The 26525-nt window shown below is 45.3% G+C and overlaps 1 protein-coding gene across 2 annotated transcripts in view; it reads left to right on the plus strand.

Moving 5' to 3' along the window:
• Positions 1–26525, plus strand: part of grap2a (GRB2 related adaptor protein 2a) — an 85616-nt gene that overhangs the window by 37281 nt on the left and 21810 nt on the right. Inside the window, exon 1 of one of the 2 annotated variants that reach the window (XM_063062822.1) lies at positions 24683–24834. The exons of the other annotated variant lie outside the window; for it this stretch is intronic. Coding sequence (XP_062918892.1) covers positions 24775–24834 — 60 coding nt within the window. The 5' untranslated portion in view covers positions 24683–24774. Of the gene's footprint in view, positions 1–24682; positions 24835–26525 lie in introns of those variants that run through there. 2 annotated transcript variants of the gene reach the window in all.

Consider the following 26525-nt stretch of genomic DNA (forward strand, 5'->3'; position numbering starts at 1 on the left):
CTATTCTGCACCAGACCTCCGCCATCTCAAGTAGTTCTACTTGACTTTCCCTGATCTGCAACCCGCACACTCAGTGATCCCACAATACCTTATCAGTAAAGGTCTGAAGATGGTATCTCTTTGCCAGTGCCTCCTGTCTAATCACTTTCTCATCAACCATTTCCTCTGTTCCCTGATTCTGTGTTCCAACTTGGTAGTTCTCAGAAAACTGCGATGGTGGCAGATTAGAACGTCCTTGCAAGATTTCCACCAGGTTCTGAGAGAGACCTTGCTAAGTGTGAATGAAGTCATTGATGTTTCACATCTCTTTGGCTCTAAATCGCCTTCTCTTGGGTGCTATTGCTCCATCCTTGTCTGGGATTTCAGTGAGTTTGTTCACCCTGAGGAACTTTTCCCCTTGTTCCATAAACAGGGCAAACACTTTTAATTCCTGAACTCACCACACATAAGATACTGGAGGAACTTAGCAAGTCAAAGTTCAAAGTACATTTATTATTGAAGTATATATGCACCCTTAAATTCGTCTTCTTGCAGACAGCCACAAAACAAAGAAACTTTATAGAACCTGTTTAAAGAAAACCACCACACGAAGACGTGTGAAGAAAAAGAACAAATCGCACAAACAGCACAAAGTGAAGAAATAACACATTTAACATCAAACCCTAGAGTCCTCAAAAGTGAGTGTCAGGCAGTATCTATGGAGGGGAATAAACAGTCGATATCTCATCTCATGGTGGGACCCTTTTTCAGTCCTTTACCTCTTCCCCTTATCCCCTCCCAGCCTCTTAAACCACCCCTCTTTGACCACCCACCCATCTTCCCCATTATCTGGTCGCACCTATCACCTGCCAGCTTGTACTCCTTCCACCCTCTCCCCACCTTCTTATTCTGGCCCCCCAGTCCTGAAGAAGGGTCTCGGCCCGAAATGTCAACCATTTATTCCTCTCCATGAATGTTGCCCGAATCTGCTGATTGCTCTGGATTTCCAGCATCTACAGAATCCCTTGTGCCAGTATAGATGTCGGGGGCACTGCCCACTGCTCCTCCAGTTGGAGGACCCCATTTCTTTTCTTCCTTTAGACTGGATAACCGACCTGCATCTCCTGACTGAGACATCCCTAACTCAGTGGTAGGGCTGAGTATGCAGGCTCTTGCAAACAACAGAGCTTAACTATTAGTCAAAAAACAAAACCTTTATTGAAAACAATAAGCTGTTATAGCAGTGTCAAGTGCCACAATATATCAAAAGTCATACCACCTGATAAACCAAAGCACGGTGAAAAATGCCAATTTGCACGTCACCCAAGAGTTCACTTAATCAAGACAGCAATCAGGTTATTGCAGGCAAAAGTTCCCATCTTTTTCTTATACCATGGAACCCTGCCCTCTTCCCCGGGGCACCACTGCTCAATACAAGAGGACATGGCTTTAAGGTAAGGGGTGGGAAGTTCAAGGGGGATATTAGAGGAAGGTTTTTAACTCAGAGAGTGGTTGGTGCGTGGAATGCACTGCCTGAGTCAGTGGTGGAGGCAGATACACTCGTGAAGTTTAAGAGACTACTAGACAAATATATGGAGGAATTTAAGGTGGGGTGGGGTTATATGGGAGGCAGGGCTTGAGAGTCGGCACAACATTGTGGGCCGAGGGGCCTGTACTGTGCTGTACTATTCTATGTTCTATTAACTGAGGGGTCCATGGACTCCAGGTTGGGAACCCCTGGTACAAAGGAAAGGCCAGAATGAAGTGTCACACTTATTGAGAAAGTGTAGTTCAGGTAACCAATGAGGTACAAGATCATGATGGGTAGACTCTAAGCTCAAGGGTCTATCTTAGTGTACTAGGGTACCATTTAATAGATGTGTAAATATTATACCTTTATTGAAGTCTGTAATAGTGTAGTGGAGAGTATATTGACTGGCTGCATGACGGTCTGGTATGGAAACACCAATGCCTTTGAATGGAAAATCCTACTAAAGGTTCAGCCCGGTACATCACGGGTAAAGCCCTCCCAACCATTGAGCACATCTACAGGAAATGCTGTCACAGAAAAACGGCTTCTATCATCAGGCAACCCCACACTCAGGCAGTGCTCGCTTAGAATATTGAAATCTACAGCACATTACAGGCCCTTCAGCCCACAATGTTGTGCAGACCATGTAACCTACTCTAGAAACTGCCTAGAATTTCCCTACTGCGTAGCCCTCTGTTTTTCTAAGCTCTAGGTACCTGTCTAAGAGTCTCTTAAAAGACCCTTGCTCCTGCCATCAAGTAGAAGGTACAGGAGCCTCAGGATTCACACCACCAGGTTCAAGAACAGTTATTACCCCTTGAAAAAAAGGGGGATAACTTCACTCAAACAACAGGAATTCTGCAGATGCTGGAAATTCAAGCAACACACATCAAAGTTGCTGGTGAACGCAGCAGGCCAGGCAGCATCTCTAGGAAGAGGTACAGTCGCCGTTTCAGGCCGAGTCCTGACGAAGGGTCTCGGCCTGAAACGTCGACTGTACCTCTTCCTAGAGATGCTGCCTGGCCTGCTGCGTTCACCAGCAACTTTTATAACTTCACTCACTTGCCCATCCATTGAGATGTTCCCACAACCAGTGGTCTCACTTTAAGGACTCTTTATCTCATTATCTCATGTTCGCGTCATTTATTGCTATTTATTTATATTTGCATTTGCACAGTCTGTTGTCTTCTTCACGCTGGTTGATCTTTGATTGATCCTGTTATTGTTACTATTCTATAGATTTGCGGAGTATGCCCGCAGGAAAACTAATCTCAGGATTGTATATGGTGACAGATATGTGGTTTGATGATAAAATTTACTTCGGCTTTGACAATAGTTTTATAACAGCAGGGTAGAAGCTGCCCTTGAGCCTGTTGGTACATAATTTCAGTCTTCTCTCTCGTCAGCCTGATGGGAGGAGTGAGAAGCGAGAATGCCTGGAGTGGGCGGGCTCTTTCTTTATGTTCGTTGCTCTAGTGAGTGAGAGATGTAGTGAGAGATGTAGATAAAGTCCGTGGAGGGGGAATTGGGTCTTGTAATATGTTGAGACATATCTCTGCTGTTTATTGTGGTCCCAGGCAGAGGCTGTGAAGGTTTATATAAAAATTGGCAAGAGTTAACAGGAACATGCTGAATTTCTTTAGCCTCCTGAACATGTCAAGGTGTTAGTGCATTTTCCTGGCTGTGGTGTCAATGTGTTTGGGCCTGAGCAGGCTGTTAATGAGCAGGCTGTCCCAGGAACATGAAGCTCAGCTTCAGTACCATTGATGTAAAGTGGAGCACATAGACCACCTCACGTCCAGAGGGATCTGAAATGGAATGTGTGGACCATCCCACATCCTGAGGGATCAGAAATGGAACGTGTGGACCATCCCACATCCTGACCTCTTGACATAACATATTTACACAATATGCACTAACTAAGAACGCCTACAATTTAATCGTTCATCCATTCATTCATTCATCTATCTGTTTCTTTATCTATCTATCTATTTGTTTATCTATCTACCTGTATGTCTATTTAGTTGTCATTTAGAGGTACAGCACGTTAACAGGCTCTTCCGGCCCAACGAGCCCACACCACCCAATTACATCCATGTGACCAATTAACCTGCTAACTCGTACACCTTTGGGATTTGGAGGAAACTGGAGGACCCAGAGGAAGCCCACACCGATCACGGGAAGAACGTACAAACTCCTCGCAGACAGTGGCGGAATTGAACCTGGATCGCTGACACTGTAATAGTGTTGTGCTGCTATGCTAGAGATAGAGTCACGAAGTGTCTATTTTTTGATGGGCTTCAGTCCAGTTGGACCAATTTCCTCACCCACAACTTTCTCATCTAGCAATATTCTTTAACGCCATCCATCTGGAATTGGTTTGATAAAAAAAATAAATGTTCAGGCATCATGATGGCTTACTACCACCCACAAAGCTGTTCATCTCCAGGACCCCTGCTGCTGGAGTCCATGTTTTTGTTACCTTGACTACTCCTGTCTGTTCCTCTGTTCAACCCTCCATAAAGCTGGAAGTCATCCAAAACTCTGCTCCCCATGTCCAAACCAGCTGATACGATTCACCCATGGCCCCTTCCCTCACTGACCCAAATTGGGCCTCATTAGGCAGGGTGATTTTGAAACCCCGCTCTGTTATCACTCCTTCTGACCTCTGTAACTTCATTTGATTCTGGAAACATCCGCTCTTTCAGTCCAAAGTTTAATCTTCCCACTGGACGGAACGAGATCTTCGACCACCTGAAACCTCAGTTTCTGAGACCCCTCCCTAAACCCCCTGCCTCTCTTTTTTCTAACACACCCTAAATTCACTTATTTCTCTGAAATGTGGTTCATTGTTTGTGTTTTTTATTCCATCTCCTTTTGTTGCTCTGACATATTTTGTTTGGTTACCCTTGCGTGAGGCGCCTTGGTGCTCCCCGTGTCCTGACCAGCCGATACCATTCACCTATCGTAAACACAGAACTCTCTGCAGATGCTGGGGTCAAAGCAACACTCACAACACGCCGGAAGAAGGGCTCCGGCCCGAAACGTTGACTGATCGTTTCCACGGATGCTGCCCGACCTGCTGAGTTCCTCCAGCGTGTTGTGACCATTCACCCCTCGTCACGGACCCAAATTGGGCCTCATTAGGCAGGGTGATTTTGAAACCTCTCTCTGGTCTCACTTCTTCTGACCTCTGTAACATCCTTTGATCCTAGAAATCTCTGCTCTTTGTGGCAAGAGCGCTGTACTAATGCTAATTATAGGCTCACCATGCCACATATCTGCATTCGTAAAGGTCGTCCAATTATTTAGGACTTATTTATTCAAAATATTTTCTTTTAATGATTAAAAAATGATGAATATTTCATACTGCTGGAACATAGTCACAGAGAACAGCACTGTGGGTGGCGGTGAGAAGGTCCCCATTCACACTGCCTCATGCTGGCGACCTGCTAAGCTTTGGCCTATTTAACGAGCTCTGCAAACTCCCGTAGAAACTAATTGTGTTTCGTTCACTGTTTCACCCTCTTGCAACAAAACATCACATCTTGCAAAACAAGGAGAGGCTGCTCAGTTCGCTGTGTTTGTAACCACTCTGATGGAACAGCCCCAGATTAAGCCCACCCACTCACTTTCTCTACGTGCTCTACCATTTCCAAGCAAGTCCCTCTTCCTCATTCTCTCCTGATTGGCCCATGCTGATCTTAAATTAATTCCATTATCTTAATAGCTTTTCATTGTCCCTTATGGATCCTCTCCTGATCCACTGCTCCGAAATCTTCTCCATGTTGTGTGTTAAACCCTCTCCAACCCCAAACTAATCCCACCGTCCCACTTTTTCCTGTCGCACTGTTCCCCACTGCTCCACTCTCACCCCCAGAGCCTGATTCAGTCCATAACTATTTCCAATATCCCGTGTCTCTCCATTGCCCAGTTGTCCAACCAATTCTGTTGTTCGATAGCCATTGTTTCCCATTTGCTGCGCCAAAGGGAATAATGCTTTACTCATTTGCTCTAAGTGGTAAGAAAGCTGGCTGTGTCTCTCACCCACAATGGTTGGAGTTAATGGCTTCTGCAAGGAACACATGTTCAAAGTTCAAAGTACATTTATTATGAAATAATATTTATTTATTATTTATTCATAATGAATCTTTTTATCATTTATTTATATCTATCCATCCACCTGTCCATCCATCCATCTATTTATCCATCTATCTATTTATCTATTCATCCATCTATATATCTATTTATGTACAATAATTTATGAATATATGTCACCATATATTACCCTAAGATTTGTTTTCTTGTGGGCATTCACAGTAGGTATAAAGAAACACAATTGAGTGTTGTGAAGCAGAAATACAATGTGAAATCCACTCACTTGTATTAAAGATTCAAAGTACATTTATTATCAAAGTACGTTTGCAATTTACAACCCTGAGAATCATCTTCCCCACAGACAACTACGAAAACAAATAAAACCATGGAACTCGTTCAAAAAAAAAATCATCAACCTCCACATGCAAAAAAAAACAACAAATCACGCAAAAGGCAAAAAAAGAACAAGTGGAAAACGCAGAATATAAAACACAAAATCGAAAGAGGCCAGGCATATGTAGTTCAGCTCAGTTCAGTTTAATTTAGTGCTGTGTCATTCATTATACGGCTACTTATTAATGTATCAACTTACACAAAATGCTAGAGGAACTCAATAAGTCAGGCAGCATCTACGGAGGGGAATAAACCACCTTGCTGCTAATACACAACGCACTACAGCAACACTAAAATTCATTTTGATCACTGCCCAAAAATGGACTTCATTTCTTTATTCTAATTGAGTTCTTTTGGTAAAAATTGTGTCTTATTTATATGTATTTTATGTTTTTCTTGTGAATTTTTGTTACAAGATGCTAAGTGTCTGGCATGCTGCTATAAGTAAGTTTTCCATTGCACCTTTAGTGTGTACTTGTGTGTCTGACATATAAACTCGACCTGATAAACCAATTTACCAGTTTGTGGGAAAAAGAAACAGTTAATGTTTCAGGTCATTTCAGCATTGCATAGCTATTGCAAAGTGCAGAGCTGATAGGTGAAGGTTTCTCACCAGGAAACGTACTTTGCAATTGGTGTAATCTGCACAGTGGCGCCAAGTTGAATGTGCGCACACGCAGACTGAGACACACAGGCAGTTTGAGGAAGTAAGAGGGTTCTTGTGGTGCATAGGAATGTTTAAGCTCACAGTCTCCTATACAGCACAAGCATGATGTTGTCCACACACTATTTATTTATTGACACACAACATGGAGTAGGCTTTGAGCTACGCCACCCAGAAATCCCCCAATTTAATCGCAGAGCAATTTACAATAACCTGTGCATCTTTGGCAGGAGGACCCGGAGGAAACCCAGGTGTAAAGGGGGTGGGGGGGTGGGGGAGAACACACAATCTCCTCATCTCCTTACAGGCAGAAGTGGGATTTGAACCCACGTTGCCAACACTGTGCGGCGTTGTGCTAACCACTATGCTACCGCGCCGCCCTGTGTTCGAACTTTCACCGGCGTCCGTTCACCCTCCACCCTCGCGTCCGCTGGCTACAATGGTCAGATTCTAAGAACTTCTGTTCTTTTGTTATCAAATCCGTCTCTTGCCTTCTCAGAGTCAAAATTGAGTTTATTGTCATTTGCACAAGACCATATACGCACAGGTGCAATAAAAAACTTACTTGTAGCAGCGTCATGGGTACAAAGCATCATATAATTACAAGAAAAACGTAAATTATACACATGTGTGGGAAACCACTGATATTTTATTAATACCTTTTATAATATTTGTACTTTTTAACATATTCATGTAGTTTTCACACACTGGCAGAAAACGATAGAGTAGCTAAACTAACGGTTAATCGCCTTTCTCATTCTTCATTGACTAAGTGTTAGCGCATTACCCACATGACGTAATTTGTTTAATTTTGTAGCCCATTAACTATTCATTCCTACCTGAGGAATTTCTCTTATCTACAAAAATGGGGGATTTTTCAGAGGAACCATCGGTATTCTTTTGTCTTACACCCCTTAGCATTAATTCCCCTCTTAGCATCGTTTCTCACCTCTTTATTTAGGTTGCACAGTATTTGTACGTTTGTGCTCCAAAATAAACTGAAATCTTTGAAATAAGACTGCTCGCCAGTTTTCCCTCCCAGAAGAACACTACGGATTAGAAAATAAATAACACGAGCAAGAACAGAATCGGAACTGAAAAAAACCCATCTATTTTAGTGCAGTGATGCAAGATTTCGACGCTAAATCTTGGCAATTCCTTTACTCCTGCAGGTGCTGCTTTCTCCACTGAGTTGCTCTGGCAGATTGCTCGCTGCTCCAGATTCCGGTATCTGCTGTCTCTTGTGGCTCCATCGCTTGTTCTGCTCCTCCCTGTGTCTGTTATCTCCTCCATCTCTGTCACACCCAGAGATCTCAGTGCTTCGCCCTGCAGACTCTGGAAGTTCATCCCAAAGACCTCTCCATCACACCCTCATCCTTTGAATCAAGCATTTGATCCGTCTCCTTACAAACTTATGTGCATCTATGTAACATTTTGTTGAATAAGCTCAGACAGGGCATTGAGACAGTGTGGCACTCTCTCTGACAGTGAGACACTCCCTCAGTACTGTCCCTGTGTCAGTGACACTCCCTCAGTACTGTCCCTCTGACAGTGAGGCACTCCCTCGGTACCGTCCCTCCGACAGTGCGGCACTCCCTCGGTACTGTCCCCCCGACAGTGAGACACTCCCTCAGTACTGTCCCTCTGACAGTGAGACACTCCCTCAGTACTGTCCCTCTGACAGTGAGACACTCCCTCAGTACCGTCCCCCTGACAGTGAGACACTCCCTCAGTACCGTCCCTCTGACAGTGAGACACTCCCTTAGTACCGTCCCCCTGACAGTGTGACACTCCCTCAGTAGCGTTCCTCTGACAGTGAGACACTCCCTCGGTACCGTCCCTCTGACAGTGAGACGCTCCCTCGGTACTGTCCGTCTGACAGGACAGCATTCCCTCAAGAATGCAGTGTGTGAATACAGCACACATGTATTTATGAGTACTTGGCCACACTTTGTAATGTTTTTCGCAGGGCGAATAATATATCACCTCCCATCACCTTGAATGCAGTACCAGATATGAACCAACCTCGGATACGGTTTCTCCAGACAGTTACTCCCCACCACACCCTTTCTCTGAAGTTGGTAGTCTTGCTTTCTGCAGGGTCCTGACAGAGGCTGAATATTGAAAAACTGTAAACAGAAGAGAAAGACTGTGTTTATAAAAATTAAAAACTGTGTTTGGTTCATTTGCAGTCATCTAACTGTAAAGATCTAACCCCCCATCTTTACAGTCAACTGCGCTCTGTAGATACCCGCCAATGTCTCTTTTGCGACTTCAACAGCACTACGAGCACATTCTCCTCATCTGCATGTTGTGGGGACTGTATTTCCTGATATTGCAGCTGAGGTCAAACTGCAAAGTACTCAAAACACCCAAAATGCTGGAGGAACTCAGCAGGCCTGGCAGCATCTATGAGAAAGAGTACAGTCGACGTTTTGGGCCGAGACACTTCATCAGGATTCCTGAGGAAGGCCCTTGGCCTAAAAAGTCAACTGTACTTTGCTGCCAGGCCTGCTGAGTTCCTTCAGCATTTTGCGTCTTGCTTGGATTTCCAGATTCTGCAGATTTTCTCTTGTTTGTGATTGAAAAGTACTCAATTGGCTGTAAAGTGCTTTGGAGTTGGAGAAGGGTGCTAACCAGTGCTCCAATCTACAGTGGTAAAGGGTTGTGGAAGGAAGATGGGATGTTGCTTGGGTGCAGACGAACAGATACTAGCAAGAAGGATGGGCTGAAAAGCCTCTTATCACCAGGACCTGTAGCTACTTATTTCCCGCCTATATGCCACTGGAGTTTATCACAGCAATGAGGGTCCTCCATCTGTGGCGGTGTTCAGGGCTTCCTTCATCATGTCAGTAGCTTCCTCGCAGTTTCTACGACTGTCATTCTCGCAAGTCCCGGGTGGAGACTCAGGAATACCGTCGCACTCAGATGCAGAAGGATTCTCCGTTGCTGTTTCCGTAACAATTTTGTTTGACCAGTCAGGATGGTTAGGCCTGTGCTGAATACCAGAACCACTCTCAGTCTGGCCTCTACCCTTTGACCTGTTTGGCATGGTGACCCTACCAAGAGCCAAAGCATGAAGTTCTGACTCCAGCCAACATCGCTCTCCAGGTCATTGAGCCTCCAAACCCTACCACAGGGTTGTGGTCCTCTTGGACCTGTACTAATATATATATTTTTAAAAACCTGAAGATGCCGGAAATCTGAAATAAAAGAGAGAGCACTGGAGTAAACAGCAGCATCTGTGGAGAGAGGAAAACAGGCTCTCTTTCCCTTCCCCAGAAGCTGCCTGACGTGCCGAGTATCCTTAGTATTGTCTTTATCCTTTACTCTCTCTGTCTCATTTCATTATTTATTTCAGTAGCGCCTTTCATCATATTTATTGATTTATTTGTTGAGATACAGTGTGAAATATGCTCTTCCAACCCTTTGAGCTGGGCCACCCAGCAAACCCCTGATTTAATCCTAGCCTAATCACAGGATAATTTATAATGACCAACTAACCTACCAACCAGTACGTCTTTGGACTGTGGAAGGAAACTGGAGCACCCGGAGGAAACCCACGCAGTCACGGGGAGAATGTACAAACTCCTTACAGGCAGCAGCGGGAATCTTACCCGGGTCGCTGGAACTGTAAAGCATCGTGGTAACCACTGTGCGGATGGCAGCATGTACGGTCAATAAAGATGTTCTGCGGTGCAGTTGTTTTCACTACTGGATCGATATGTCAACAGTGTGTGTGACAAATTCCTCTTCGGATGAGCAGGTGTTTCATTTTCACATTCGGTGGGACAGGACGTCCCCTGAGGCTGAGATCAGAGGTCTGAGCAAAACCGACCTCACCATATTACGGACAATAGTTACCAGCTGTACTAAGTCACCGAAACGAGAGATTCTGCAGGAAGTCTAGAGCAACACTCAGAAAGTGCTGGAGGAAAGTCAGGATGTAGTCGGTGAGCTTTGCTTCGGTGGGGGGGGGGGGGGGGGATGGGAGGCGGTTGCCACAGTCTGAACTGCAAAGCCTTGCAAGTTATTGCAGCTTCTGCTAAACCCAGCGAACCTCAAACTTGCAAGCTAACTTCCCGCTCCACCTTTCGTGAGCTCCTCCCCCTTCCTTTCAATGGTGTTTAACCGCAGACCACTGCAACTGATGGCGGGTACTCAGCGACCCTCTGGCTCCCATCTTGGCACGACAAGCCCTCATCGGTCAGGGCACTTCACTCCCAAAGTCCATCTGGCTACCCTTGACCTGGCCCACACTGAACTGGTTGACTTGACAGGTCCATTGGACACGGGAAAGCCGGCTACTCAGTCAGGTCAGTGGGAAAGCAAGTTGGTCCATAACACTATGAAAAGGTAATTACTGCCCAGGGGGGGAATAAACAGTCGACTTTTCGGGTTTGAACTGCTCAGCCGATGAAGGGCCTTGGCTTGAAACGTTAGCTCTTTAATACTCTCCATAGATGCTGCCTGACCTGCTGAGTTCCTCCAGCACTTTGCATGTGTTACTCTGGATTTCCAGCATCCACAGAATCTCTCGTGTTCATAATTGCATGCCTTCTGGTATTAGAGTTGAAATGTCTAACAGCAGAGCGCATGCATTTATTGTGTACTTAATATTTCAATGCTATTTGAAATATACTGTTTAATTAAGCACTCTTATTTGTTTAAATAATTAATTACAGGTTATATGTAAAGTTACTTTAATTGCCTACATCATTGTGCTACCACGTGATACGTGAAAAGTAAAGAACGAACGAGACCCGTATTTTCAGACTCCCGTGAGTTTCTTTGAACTAGTTAGATGTTTTGAAGTTGCAAAACGTAACAGCTTTTAAAGTGAGAGGAGGGGTAAATTCAAAGGAGATGTGCTGGGCAGGTTTCTTACGTAGTGCGTGGAGGGGAACATGGGCTGTATTGTCTGGAGTGGTGATGGTGGAAGCAGAAAACAATCGAGTGGATTTTAGATAGGCACATGCACGTATAAAGAATGGAAGGAATTCTGCACTCTGGATTAATGTAGCTGGGCCTTTGATGACTAATATGATTAGTTCAGTACAACATCATAAAACACAAGGGGCTGGTCCCGTGATCTGCTGGTCTGTGGTCTATATTCCAATCGAGTTTGAATTCCTATATGCTTTTGAATAACTCAAGGTGCTTTATATCAATCAACTGTTTACACTCAGTGACCATTTTATTAGTTACCTCCTCCACCGAATAACGTGGCCACTGAGTGTATGTTCACAGTCTTCTGCTGCTGTAGCCCGTCCACTTCAAGGTTTGACTGGTTGTGCATTCAGAGATGCTCTTCTGCACACCTCTGTTGTAATGGGTGGTTATTTGAGTTACTGTCACCTTCCTGTCATCCTGAATCAGTCTGGCCATTCTCCCCTGACCTCTCTCAATTAACAAGGCGTTTTCACCCACAGAACTGCTGCTCACTGGTTGTTTTTTGTTTATCGCAATCATTGTCTGTAAACTCTGTGCGCGAAAATCCCAGGAGATCAGCAATTTCCACGATACTCAACCCGCGCCCTCTGGCACCAACAATCATTCCATGGTCAAGGTCACTTGGATCACATTGGTTGCCCCATTCTGATGTTTTGGTCTGAACACCAGCTGAGCCTCTTGACCATGTCTGCATGCTTTTATGCATTGAGTTGCTGGCACATCATTGGCTGATTAGACATTTACAATAACGAGCAGATGTAGAGAGGCGCCTAATAAAGTGGTCACTGAGCCTATTCTAAAATGCAGCAACTCAGGAGACAAGTTGTACACAGGAAGCTCCCAGAAACCGCAAAGTGATAATGATCCATTAACTTGTACTCAGTTTTATTGATTAGGGAATAAATAGTACCCAGGAAGCCAAGGGGGACTTCCCAGTTCTTCATTTGAAATTACACCATTCAGATCCACCTGAGAGAGACAGAAAAGGCCTCATCTGAAAGACTGTGCAACGGGCACTCCAGCACACCCACAGTACAGCCCGCAAAGTGAGATCCGAACTGTTGCGTTCAAGTCTCGGAAGTGGGGTTTGAACGCACCGGTGCGCCGTACAGAATCACGAACAACACCATAAGCGCTCCAATCACAAGCAAGGGAAAATCTGCAGATGCTGGAAATCCAAGCAACAGCCACAGAACGCTGGAGGAACTCAGCGGGCCAGGCGGCATCCATGGAAAAGAGTAATCAGTCGATGTCTCGGGTCGAGACCCCTCATCAGGACCTTGATGAAGCAGGGCACCTTGGTTCCCAGTTCACTGTTCCTGGTGATATTAGTGTATTCCATACACCCGTAAATGTTCACTAGTTTGGGCAGACTGTGATGACACAGAAGATCATGGTACTCGGTACTTCAGGGGCCACAGTGGCTTAGCTGTTACAGCAACACTATTACAGCTTGGGTTGTCGGAGCTCGGAGTTAATTTCCAGCGTCCCCCATGATCAAGCTTGTATGTTCCTTCCTGTGAGCACGTGGGTTTCCTCCAGGTGCTCTGGTTTCCTCCCAAAGACGTACCAGTTCATAGTTAAATTGGTCATTGTTAACCCTCCGGTGATTAGGCTAGGGTTAAATCAATGGGTTACTGAGTCATGCAGTCAAAAGGACCAGAAGAATCTGTTACATGCTGTATCTCTACAATAAAACTAAACTTAAAATAAACCAGAGAGACTAAAGCCGTTAATTTCCTTCCCTAGCCACCATTAGTCAACGTGAGGATTTTTGGCACAATCCTTTCAACGATTACTTACTTTCCGTTATGCTGCTCGTGTTTCGGGCAGCAATGAAGGTCCTCCATCTCTGGAGGTGTTCAGGGCTTCCTTCATCGTGTCAGTAGCCTCCAATCGGTTTTTGCTATCGTCAGTCATACAAATCCCGGGTGGAGACTCAGGAATCCCGTCATACTCAGGTGTAGAAGGATTCTTCATTGCTGTTTCTGTAAAAGTTTTGTTTGAACAGTCAGGACTGTTAACCCTGAGCTGAACCCCCGAACCTTCCTTCTTTTGTAAGTCAGAATCAGAATCAGGTTTAATATCACTGGCACACGTTGTGAAATTTGTTAACTTAGCAACAGCGGTACAATGCAATACATGATAATAGAGAGAAGAAAAACTGTAAATTATATACTGAATATATAAAATAGTTAACATAAATAAGTGGTGCAAAAACAGAAATAAAAAAATAGTGAGGTTGTGTTCATGGGTTCGATGTCCAGTCAGAAATCGGATGGCAGAGGGGAAGAAGCTGTTCCTGAATCACTGAGTGTGTGTCTTCAGGCTCCTGTACCTCCTCCCTGATGGTAACAATGGGAAGAGGGCATGAAGGGGATGATGGGGATTCTTGATGATGGACACCAGCTTTCTGGGGTTCTGGATACTATGGAGTTAGTGCCCATAATCAATTTCTTTTCCCTAAAACAAAATCTGAACTATCCCATGCATTACTGATACAGGTTTGGGAATTAGCTATCAACTAACAAGACCGGTCATCCACTCTACTCATTGCAGGTGATTCCTGACAAGGCAGTAACCTTGGCATGGCCGCTTCAAACAGTGGGTTCACTACTCTTTCATTACAGAGTGGTACAGCCTCCTCACAAATACAAAGGGCAGACTGACCTGGTTCTGCACTGCCGGGGGCACCGGACAGCATGAAAGAAAGGTCTCGGCCCGAAACGTTAGCTGCTTATTCACTTCCACAGGTGCTGCCTGGCCTGCTGGCTTCCTCCGGCATTTTGTGTGTGTTACTCCGGATTCCTGGGGTCTGCAGACTTCCTTGCGCTTATGCTCACTCCAAAGCTGTTTTCCTGCTCAGGCAGACCTTACTCTGTGTTCAGGCTAGGGCCGGGTCATGGGCAGGCTTCAGTATCAGGCCTGCGCCCCCCCCCCCCAAGTCGGGCGCTGCGGGTGGGTGGGTGTCTGGTTTTAGGAGATCGTGTCCAAAATGAGTAACAGCTGGGGTACGAGAGGGAGGTGGGGCCTAGCGGAAGTTAGAGAAGTCAATGTTCATGCCATCAGGTTGGAGGCTACCCAGACGGAATATAAGGTGTTGTTCCTCCAACCTGAGTGTGGCTTCATCTTTACAGTAGAGGAGGCCGTGGATAGACATGTCAGAATGGGAATGGGATGTGGAATTAAAATGTGTGGCCACTGGGAGATCCTGCTTTCTCTGGCGGACAGAGCGTAGATGTTCAGCAAAGCGGTCTCCCAGTCTGCATCGGGTCTCACCAATATATAAAAGGCCACATCGGGAGCACCGGACGCAGTATATCACCGCAGTCGACTCACAGGTGAAGTGATGCCTCACCTGGAAGGACTGTTTGGGGCCCTGAATGGTGGTAAGGGAGGAAGTGTAAGGGCATGTGTAGGAGGAACAACACCTTATATTCCATCTGGGTAGCCTCCAACCTGATGGCATGAACATTGACTTCTCTAACTTCCGCTAGGCCCCACCTCCCCCTCGTACCCCAGCTGTTACTCATTTTTATGCACACATTCTTTCTCTCACTCTCCTTTTTCTCCCTCTGTCCCTCTGAATATACCTCTTGCCCATCCTCTGGGTCACTCCCCCCCCCCGTCTTTCTCCCTAGGCCTCCTGTCCCATGATCCTCTCGTATTCCCTTCTGCCTATCACCTGTCCAGCTCTCGGCTCTATCCCTCCCCCTCCTGTCTTCTCCTATCATTTTGCATCTCCCCCTCCCCCTCCAGCTTTCAAATCTCTTACTCACTCTTCCTTCAGTTAGTCCTGACGAAGGGTCTCGGCCTGAAACGTCGACTGCGCCTCTTCCTATAGATGCTGCTTGGCCTGCTGCGTTCACCAGCAACTTTGATGTATGTTGCTTGAATTTCCAGCATCTGCAGAATTCCTGTTGTTTAACTTAGATGTAACCAAATATAGGTCAAAATCAGAAAAAGAATGGTTTTGGGGATGAGATTGGGAACATTTTGCTGAGCTAAAAGTTCAGATGTTATCCTCCTGTTTCTATATCTAATATTCTAAAACCATGTGGTTTAGTGGAACAATATCAGAATCATTCACTGTTGTCTGGTGTAATCAGACCATAGAAAAGTTGGTAACTAAGTGAGGTAACCAGTCCTGCGTGCCACTGTTGGTATTGGCTAGGAGAATAAAGGGGGAACTTTACCCTATATCTAACCTGTACTGGCCCTGTCCTGGAAGTGTTTGTTGGGATAGTGTGGAAGGGAGATTTACTCTGTATCTAAGCTGTACTGGCCCTGTCCTGGGAGTGTTTGTTGGGACAGCGTGGAAGGGAGATTTACTCTGTACCTAACCCGTACTGGTCCTGTCCTGGGAGTGTTTGTTGGGACAATGAGAAGGGAGATTTACTCTGTATCTAACCTGTACTGGCCTTGTCCTGGGAGTGTTTGTTGGGACAGCGTGGAAGGGAGATTTACTCTGTACCTAACCCGTACTGGTCCTGTCCTGGGAGTGTTTGTTGGGACAGTGTGAAGGGAGATTTACTCTGTATCTAACCCGTACTGGCCCTGTCCTGGGAGTGTTTGTTGGGACAGTGTGGAAGGGAGATCGTACTGGCCCTGTCCCGGGAGTGTTTGTTGGGACGGTGTGGAAGGGAGATTTACTCTGTATCTAACCCGTACTGGCCCTGTCCCGGGAGTGTTTGTTGGGACGGTGTGGAAGGGAGATTTACTCTGCATCTAACCTCAACTAGCAATGTCTGACAGCACAGGGTAGAACAAAATTATCTCTGCATCTGCCTTGTGTTGGTTCCTGCTCTGGGTGTGTTTGAAAGGACGAGTGAGTGGAAGAGAAGGGAGGGGAAGCCCAAGTTTGGAGGGAATTTCATTCAGTAAACTCACGGCCAACAGTGGAAGTATATCAGACGGGAAATAAGTAGCTGGCCAGTTTATAAAGCTATAGGAAGAATTCTGCAGATTAGCTCATTTTTTATACAAGGAACGAATGAGAATGGTTTTCTATTTTAGAGCAGTTTCTGTGAAAAATGTGAGAAAACATCTTGTACGATGTCACAGGACATCCTGAACTGAGGTTGGGATGGTTTCCAAAACTCTGTCACCGTATGAATGCTAATAGACCAGCTCAGGGAGAATTAATTCATTAATTAATTTAGCGATGCAGTACTGAGCAAGCTCTTCCGGCCCTGCAAGCTGTCCCGCCTACCAACCCTCGACAACCTCCGATTTAACCCTAAATTAATCACAGGACAGTTGGCAATGGCGCCCAATTTAAGCTGATGGTGTAAGGGCATTTGGCTCTCAAACTGGCTCAGATACTTTTCATGGAAACACTCATACCCCGCAGGAGCAGATTTGAGAACTTCCTGCTCTCAGATCACATGTCCTTCGGCCATCACATGGTCGTCTTTCTTGCCCTGGATTCCTAGTTCAAGTTATACCCTGTACTTTCCAACCCCACCCACCTTCTCTCTACACCTCCAAGAGGCTCTTCTTTTGCTGTCTGCCTCCTCCTCAGCCTTTTCTGCTCCTGACAGCTAAGGTTTGTCTTTTCTCACTTTCTCCTAGTTCTGACAAGGGGTTTTGAATCATTCCCTCTGTTTCTCTCCCTCTCTCTCTCTCTCTCTCTCTCTCTCTCCAGATGCTGACTGACCTGCTGAGTATTTCCAGCACCTTCTGTTTTTTATCCCTCAACTTCTCCTCGGTTGTGAGCTAAGCTCTTCCACATCCGTTACCCAGGGCAAATAAAGATTTTCAAGATGATCTTCATTTTGACACATGGAGAGCGAAACATATGGTTTGCTTCAATGATCAACCCAGTCAAGGATGTGCTGGTGGTAGCCCACAAGCATTGCCCAGCTTCCTGTGCCAACAGATCCTGCCCACAACTTCCCAGCCATAACCCATACATCTTTGGACTTTGGGAGGAAACCAGAGCACCCAGAGGAAACCCACATGGTCAGGGGGAGGACATACAAACTCCTTACAAACAGGGGCAGTATTGAACCAGTTTGCTGGTGTTATGATAATGTTATGCTAACCACAGCGCTACTGCGCCAAAAAGCCTGGAGATGTGCAGGAAAAAAAGAGGCCCTTCAGCCCATCAAGTCCATACCCAACAACAAATATCCATTTACACTTATCCAACATTAATCACATTTTCATTATTCCCCAAGGTCTCATCAGATCCACCCACCCCCCCACAATTCTGTCACTTACCCACACACTAGGGGCAATTTACATTGATCAATTAAAATTTCAAGCGGCATGTCCTTGGGATGTGGGGGGAATCCCATTTATAGAATACTGTATAAAAGCAAGGTTGTAATGTTGAGATTTTATAAAGCACTGGTGAGGCCTCACTCGGCAAATTGTGAGCAGTTTTGGGCCCCTTATCTAAGAAAGGATGTGCTGACATTGGAGAGGGTTCACGAAAGTTATCCTGGGATTGAAAGGCTTGTCGTATGAGGAGCGTTTGATGGCTCTGGAATTCAGAAGAATGGGGGATGACTTCATTGAAACCTATCAAATGTTGAAAGGCTTTGATAGAGTGGATGTGGGGAGGATATTTTCAGTGGTGGGGGGGATTCGAAGATCAGAGGACACAGCCTCAGAGTAGAGGGGTGTCCTTTTAGAATGGAGATTTGGAGGAATTTCTCTAGCCAGAAAGTGGTGAATCTGTGGAATTTGTTACCATAGGCGGCTGTGGCGGGCAAGTCACTGGGTATATTTAAGGAAGAGGTTGATAGATTCTTGATTGGTCTGGGCATGAAGGGATATGGGCAGGAAGCAGAAGATTGGGACTGAGAGGGGAAATGGATCAGCCGTGATGAGATGGCAGAGCAGACTCGATGGGCCAAATGGCCTAATTCTGCTCCTATATCTAATGGTCTTATAATGACTTATAAAGTCACGGAGAAGGTGCAGACATCTGAGGTTAGAATTGAACCCAGTTTCCTGACGCGGTGAGGCAGCAGCTCTCCCCACTGCACCCCTGCACCCTCTTAACCTTGTGTCTAGTCAGAAGTGTAATTACACCTCTGCCTGTGTTTACCACGTCAGCCCTTGATCATAGCCTCACCGTCGCAGCATCAGACACCAGCTCCTTATTAAGACAGTTTCGTTCATCTACTGGATGTGAGCAAGCCTGCACAACTGCCCACATGGAGGCAGTACTGTGCCAACTCCATGTTCCGCTGGAGCCCGTGGCTGAAAGTGTTTCCGTGGCAAAAATGGTGAGATCCAAGCCAAAGAGCAATGAAGGAATGGAGATTTATGACCCAGTCAAGAAGTTGTGTGATTTGGTGGAGGGCTTATGGTTGGTGCCTCTACTGTATTCTTCCAGACCAGGGGTTCTCAACCTGGGCTTCATGGATTAAAGGTTAAAGTCTGTCCCGAGCCTTGTGGCCCATCAGGCCGGTGCTTATGATGGTTTCCATGGTATAGTCAGAGCCAATCGTTCTTTCTCTCTCTCTCCTTTTTCTCCCTCTGTCCCTCTCACTATACCCCTTGCCTGTCCTCTGGGCTTCCCCCCACCTTTGTCTTTCTCCCTGGGCCTCCTGTCCCATGATCCTCTCATATCCCCTTTGCCAATCACCTGTCCAGCTCTTGGCTCCATCCCTCCCCCTCCTGTCTTCTCCTATCAGTTTGAATCTCTTACTAGCTCTTCCTTCAGTTAGTCCTGATGAAGGGTCTCGGCCTGAAACGTCGACTGTACCTCTTCCTAGAGATGCTGCCTGGCCTGCTGCGTTCACCAGCAACTTTGATGTGTGTTGCTTGTTATTCCAAATCAGAATCAAGTTTAATATGGCGTGAAATGTGTTGTCTTTGAGGCAGCAGTACAATGCAATACATAATAATAGAGAAAACAGTGAACTACAGTAAATGTAGATATATATTTAGTTAAATAAGTAGTGCAAAATAAAAATGAAAAAGTAGTGAGGTACTACATGGGTTCAATGTCCATTCAGAAATCTGATGGCAGAGGGGAAGAAGCTGTTCCTGAATCGTTGAGTGTGTGCCTTTACGCTCCTGTACCTCCACCCTGATGGTAACAATGAGAAGAGGGCATGTCCTGGGTGATGGGGGTCCTTAATGATGGATGTCACCTTTATGAGGCACTGCTCCTTGAAGGTAACCTGGACACTATGGAGGCTGGCGTCCATGATGGAGCTGACTAAGTTTACAACTTTCTGCAGCTTACTAAGAATCAATGCAGAGCTCCACCTCCAAACTAAGTGGTGATACAGCCAGTTAGAATGCTCTCCACAGTCCATCTGTAGAAACTTGCCAGGGTCTTTGGTGACGTGCCAAATCTCCTCAAACTCCTAATGAAATATAGCTGCTGCCGTGCCTTCCCTGTAGCTGCATTGATAAGTTGGGCCCAGGATGGCCATTGTAAATGCAGGTGGTGCTCAGTAAGTCTTATGGTATGAACTGGGGAGAGCTGATGGAATGTAGGGAGGACAAAAAAGGAGATACAAGAAAGACTGAAGGCCCCGTAAATAAAAAAAAGCAACTTTCAAAGTGCTGGAGAGACTCAGCAGGTGAGGCAGCGTCTATGGAGGAAAATGGACAGTCGGCATTCTTCATCATGTGTAAATGGGTGGATTGATAGTTAATATGCACTTAGCGCTCTTAAGCATTTGTTTCTATGCTCGCTGACACCATGACTATAATTCCAGTCCAGGCAAAATAATTCCTGACAATGCTGCTATGGCAACCAAGACTAGTTATGACTTCACACTCAGGAGTGGAGAGCATTCGAACTGGCTGCGTCACTGTCTGGTGCGGGGTTGGGCAAGGGTGGGAGGTGACTGCATGGAATCAAAATCAGTCCGCTCCATCATGGGCACCAGCCTCCCCAGCATCCAGGACGTCTTCAAGGAGCGATGCCTTAAAAAGGGGGCGTCCATCATTAAGGACCCCCATCACCCAGGCCATGCCCTCTTCCCATTACTACGATCAGGGAGGAGGTACAGGAACCTGAAGACACACACTCAGTGATTCAGGAACAGCTTCTTCCCCTCTGCCATCTGATTTCTGAATGGACATTGAACCCATGAACACTACCTCACTACTTTTTTATTTCTATTTTTGCACTATTTATTTAATTTAACTATTTAATTTTTTAATATGTATACTTAGTGTAATTCACTTTTTTCTCTCTATTATTATGGATTGCATTCTACTGCTGCTGCAAAGCCAACAAGTTTCACAACATATTCCGGTGATGTTAAACCTGATTCTGATTCTCAAGAAACGTAGAAACATAGAAAACCTACAGCACAATACAGGCCCTTCAGCCCACAAAGCTGTGTCGAACATGTCTCTACCTTAGAACTACCTAGGCTTACCCATAGTCCTCAATTTTTCTAAGCTCCATGTATCCATCCAGCAGTCTCTTAAAAGACCCTATCATTTCCGCCTCCTCCGCTGTCACCGGCAGCCCATTCCACCCACTTACCACTCTCTGTGTAAAAAAATTACCCCTGTCATCTCCTCTGTACCTAATTCCAAAACTATAGTACCTTAAAACTATGCCCTCTTGTGCTAGCCATTTCGGCCCTGGGAAAAAGCCTCTGACTATCCACACGATCAATGCCTCTCATCATCTTATACACCTCTATCAGGTCACCTCTCATCCTCCGTCGCTGCAAGGAAAAAAGGCCGAGTTCACTCAACCTATTCTCATAAGGCATGCTCCCCAATTCAGGCAAAAGCCTTGTGAATCTCCTCTGCACCCTTTCTATGGTTTCCACATCCTTCCTGTAGTGAGGCGACCAGAACTGAGTAAGTGGGGTCTGACCAGGGTCCTATATAGCTGTAACATTAACTCTTCATCAGAACTGAACTCCGGTCCTTTACTACGAGGGTTGCGGAAATTTCTCTTTTTTGTTTACTTTTTGGACGTGTGCAACGCCTTTGCTCAGACGCTCTCTCTAACTGCTTGTAAGGAAAATTTCTGTTCGGATCCTGACAGTGCCATCATCGCTTCTGCCTTGGGATAACTGAAAAGAAACACGTTGATCGCGGTTGTGGAGTAAGTGTTGCAGCCGGGGAGAATCGTTTAAAACGCAGGTATTGTCAGTTGTGCACTGGCTGTCAAAGATGAGCGATGTGATAAAAAGGAGTATTCTGTCAGTTGCTTTGCTATCAGATGGTGTCAGGAAGTGGAGAAGAAAATCAAAGGGTTTTGATGTGCAGAGCTGACGTTGGCCTTGCTCTTTGAGGTAACACAGGTGCACTGTGAGGAAATCAAGCGTTACTCTGTGACCTGAAGCTGCAGTAGACAGATTTTCTCATGGTGGCATGTTCAAGAGCCAAGCACAAGGCAAACACCTCTTGGGAATTTATAGGATCTTTCCGGGATGGCATAAAAGCCATTCAGACCACAGTCGGCTCTGTTGCATTTCTTTTTATTTTCTGATCCTTAAGGTTTTCTGGGAGCCGGAAATGATGAACAGTCTTAAATTCTTAATGATCATTTATCTTAAAATACAAGAACTAGGTAAACTAAATAGCGAGCTGAGAAATGAAGCTAAGAGGTGAATGAACAGCAAAGAAGAAGATGGCGCCTCTGAAAAATCCATCACTTTTATAGTTGAGATGAGGAAAATTCCGTAGATAAACTAAACCAATCAATCGTTGCACAATTGCATCATGTGGATAAGGTGCTAATACTTAGCCAATGAAAAATGAGGAAGGTGATAAACCGTTAGTTTAACTGCTATACCGCTTTCTGCCTGTGAATGGGAAGGAACCCCCACATAGAGTTTGTTAGAAAGTACAAATGATTAAAATATAACTTTAGTCTTACATTAATTCACCATATAAAAAGTATTTAAAGAACAATGGTTTCCAAAGCTCTTAGTTTGAGCTATTCAACTTGTCTTGCACCACCACACAATTTTTTGCCCCTTAAGCTTCACCAGATTTTCGGACCACTTGAATAAATGTCATACCCTCTTCTCACTCTTCTCATGCCTACCGTCAGGAAGGAGGTACAGGAGCCTGAAGACAAACACTCAATGATTCAGGAACAGCTTCTTCCCCTCCCCAGCCATCCGATTTCTGAATGGACATTGAACCCATGAGCACTGCCTTCCTATTTTTGTTCTCCTTCAGTTCTACTCACAGTCTGATAGGGTGTTTTCTATAACTGTAATACTTTATTCTGTATTCCATTATTATCACTTTATTTGGTGGCCACACACACACACACACACACAAAACCAAGATGCCTAAGACTTTTGCACAGTACTGAAGTAATTTTATTTATTGCACTGTACTGCTGCCACAAAGAAAAAACAAATTTCATGACCTATGTGAGTGATGATAAACCCGATTCCAATATGGGTCTCTACTGGGGACTGAGAGTGGGAAGGGGGCAGGGAGAAGGGAGGGAGAGGAAACATCAGACAGACATTCTGTAATGATATATAAACCAGTTGTTTGGAATCAAACGATCTTGCCCGGAGTCACAGGGCTGTGTCCGTGCCACCCCCTACCCCTGGCATCCTTCTCTGCCACGGGTCCCACACCTCTACAGTGGCGCTCCATCCTCGCCATTCTCAACATTCTTTGCTCCCGCCAGGTTTACAAACTCGCCCTCCACTCCACGTTGACAAATACAATACTGTGGAAAAGTCTGAGGCATCCTAGCTATGGGCCGGCTGGTGGTGTAGTGGTATCAGCACTGAACTTCAAGGCAGAAGGTCCTGAGTTCAAACCCAGCCGGGTCCCAACATGGGTACCTGCGCAGAAGAAAGGCCTGGCAATCTACTTCTGTATCGTGCCATGAAAACACTATGGACCCCATGGTCCATGAAGTCACAAAGAGTCGGACTTGACTTAAGAACTGAACAACAAATATATATATGTGTGTGCCTAAGACTTCTGTTCACAACATATGTCAGTGATAATAATCGTGGTTCTGATTCTATCATCTGCAATTTGTCCTAGTCCAGCACATAGAAACCACAGCTAAAAAAACTCACCAGTGCTTATACTTCCTCAGACACCCAAAGAAAATTGGCATTACCCCAATGACTCTGACCTATTTTTATTAATGCATCATAGAGACCATTCTCGGTGCATGCATCACAGTCTGAGGTGGCAACTGCTCTGTCCAAGTCTGCAAAAAAAGCTGCAGAGAGTTGTGAGCATGCTATCCAATCAGGCAAACCAGCGTTCCCTCCATTGACTCCTACTCTTCCCAAAGCATTGGATAGCAGCCAAGGACCCTCCCTACCCCGGACATTCTCCCTTCTTCCCTCTCCCTGACACAATCAGGGGTCGTTTAAAAAAATATTTTTTTCAGTGAGTATGTGGATTGTATTTTCTTGGTGTAACCTTGTGGGTATGCAGTATCCTTGGACTGCTTACCTTTTATGTCCAATTGTTTGCTTTTGGACGAGCCCTGGGTTTTCACTTTGTGTTGCAGGTGTCTCATTTGAGATCATGGGGATTGTTCAGCTCTCTTTTTATTTATCACCTTTATTCAATTCAGGGCAATTAAACTAGCATGGTACTTTTCAACGTCTTGAATTGTAGTTGTTGTCTTTGAGGGTTATTTCCTTGGCTGGACACCGAGGCTGTCTGGCCCTGAATCCTCACGTATTTCAGGGGGGCTGTCCTACCTCGCTTTGCTCGGTTGTTATGCATCCTTGTCTGGTGAAACACTGACTGAGTATCATGAGTGATTTCATTGCTTCAAGATTTGGTGTAGTTCTTGTTAGTTTTCCTGGTAATCTCTGCAATAGATATTCTGTTTTGCTTGAAACGCCAAAGTCTCTGGGATGCCTGCATTTGAATTTGTTAGTGATCCTGACACTCCCATCAGGCAGAGGATGCAAAAACTTGTACAGACGTACCATTGGATAATTTCTATGAAGCTGTTATAAGACCAGTAAATAAACAGCAGGTGAACTCTTAATCTCCCGATCTGCCTCGTTACAGACTTTGGACTTTGTTTGTTTACCTGCTCGGAACTCTCTTTGCAACTGCTAAGCTACAATCTGTATTCTGCTTTTTTTTTCGCTATCTCAATGTACTACAGTGGTGTTGCGGTTCGCACAATGCTTTACTGTACGGGTGACCTGAGTTCAGTTCCTGCTGCTGCCCCATAAGGAGTTTGTACGTTCTCCCCATGACCACGTGGGTTTCTTCCAGGTGTTCCGGTTTCCTCCCACAGTCCAAAGACGTACCGGTTAGTAGGTTAATTGGTCTTTGTAAATTGTCCCAGGATTAAATTGGGGGATTGCTGGGGGGAGCATGGCTCGAAGGGCCAGAAGGACCTATTCTGCACTGTATCTCAATAAACAAATAAATATATAGATAGATAGGTAGATCAATCAATAGATAAATAGATAGTACTGTGTCCAGTTCTGGTCGCCTCACTATAGGAAGGATGTGGAAGCATTGAAAAAGGGTACAGAGGAGATTTACCAGGATGCTGCCTGGTTTAGAAAGTATACATTATGATCAGAGATTAAGGGAGCTAGGGCTTTACTCTTTGGAGAGAAGGAGGATGAGAGGAGACGTGATAGAAGTGTACAAGATAATAAGAGGAATAGATAGAGTGGACAGCCAGCGCCTCTTCCCCAGGGCACCACTGCTCAATACAAGAGGGCATGGCTTTAAGGTAAGGGGTGGGAAGTTCAAGGGGGATATTAGAGGAAGGTTTTTTACTCAGAGAGTGGTTGGTGTGTGGAATGCACTGCCTGAGTCAGTGGTGGAGGCAGATACACTGAAGTTTAAGAGTCTACTAGACAGGTATATGGAGGAATCTAAGGTGGGGGCTTGTATGGGAGGCAGGGTTTAAGGGTCGGCACAACATTGTGGGCCAAAGGGCCTGTACTGTGCTGTACTATTCTATGTTCTGTGTTTTGTTCTATAGATAAATTAATAAACAAAGTATGGGAAGATCTGGCTATTGTCTTGTCAACAAAAGCTTTTCACTGTATCGTGGTATATTTAACCAATACCAATATTGCCTGTCAATTCTGAATCTGCCCCTCAGAAATATCTTGTGATGCTTAACCACGTCGTCTTCTAAATGACTGGCGGGCTCTCGGTTAGGACATTGACTCTGAGAGCTCTTGACAGTATGAGGTTTCTTCTTGTGCAAGAACCTAGAACCAGGCTGTGTTACTGTTTAAAAATAAAGGACCCGTCATTTTGAAGAGGCAGAATTTTATCTGAGGTTTTGAGAGTCATCGAAAATCTCTTCTGCCAAGGATAGTGAAGCAGGGTCAACAGTAGACTGATTCTCAACAGGCAAGGAATGTGAGAGTGAAGGTAAAAATCAGATCGTGCATGACCTTACTCAATAGCAGGACAGGTTTGAGGGGCTGAATGGCCAGAACCTACTGCTAATTCATATGAACGTAAGTAGATAAGAAAGGAGCAGGAGAAGGCCATTTGGCCCCTCAGTCCTATCCCACCATTCAATATGATCATGGCTGATCTGCCCCAGGTCCCATCTCCTTCTCTATGCTACTTCCTTACGAATCTCCCTGCCTTCCAAAAAAAGAAAAACTGTCTGGATCCTCTTTAAATACCTTCTGTGATCCAGGCTCCATAGCCCTCTGGGTAGAGAAATCAAAGATGTGCCACCCTCGGTAAGAAGAATTACAAGACCCACGCACAGAGGGAGGAAAATATCTTGGGGATATTTAGATAGTACTGTTGGAATATTGTGTTCAGTTCTGGTTGCCTCATTGGAATAAGGATGTGGAAGTTCTAGAGAGGGTGCAGAGGAGATTTACTAGCATGCTGCCTGGACTAGGGGGTAGGTCTCTGGAAGGCAGCTGAGTGAACTTGGACTTTTCTCTTTGGAGGATGTGAGTTGACTTGATAGAGGTGTTCAAGATGATAAGAGGCATAAATCGAGTGGAC

The sequence above is a fragment of the Mobula hypostoma genome, chromosome 11 (assembly GCF_963921235.1).
Source record: "Mobula hypostoma chromosome 11, sMobHyp1.1, whole genome shotgun sequence".
Lineage (NCBI taxonomy): Eukaryota > Metazoa > Chordata > Chondrichthyes > Myliobatiformes > Myliobatidae > Mobula > Mobula hypostoma.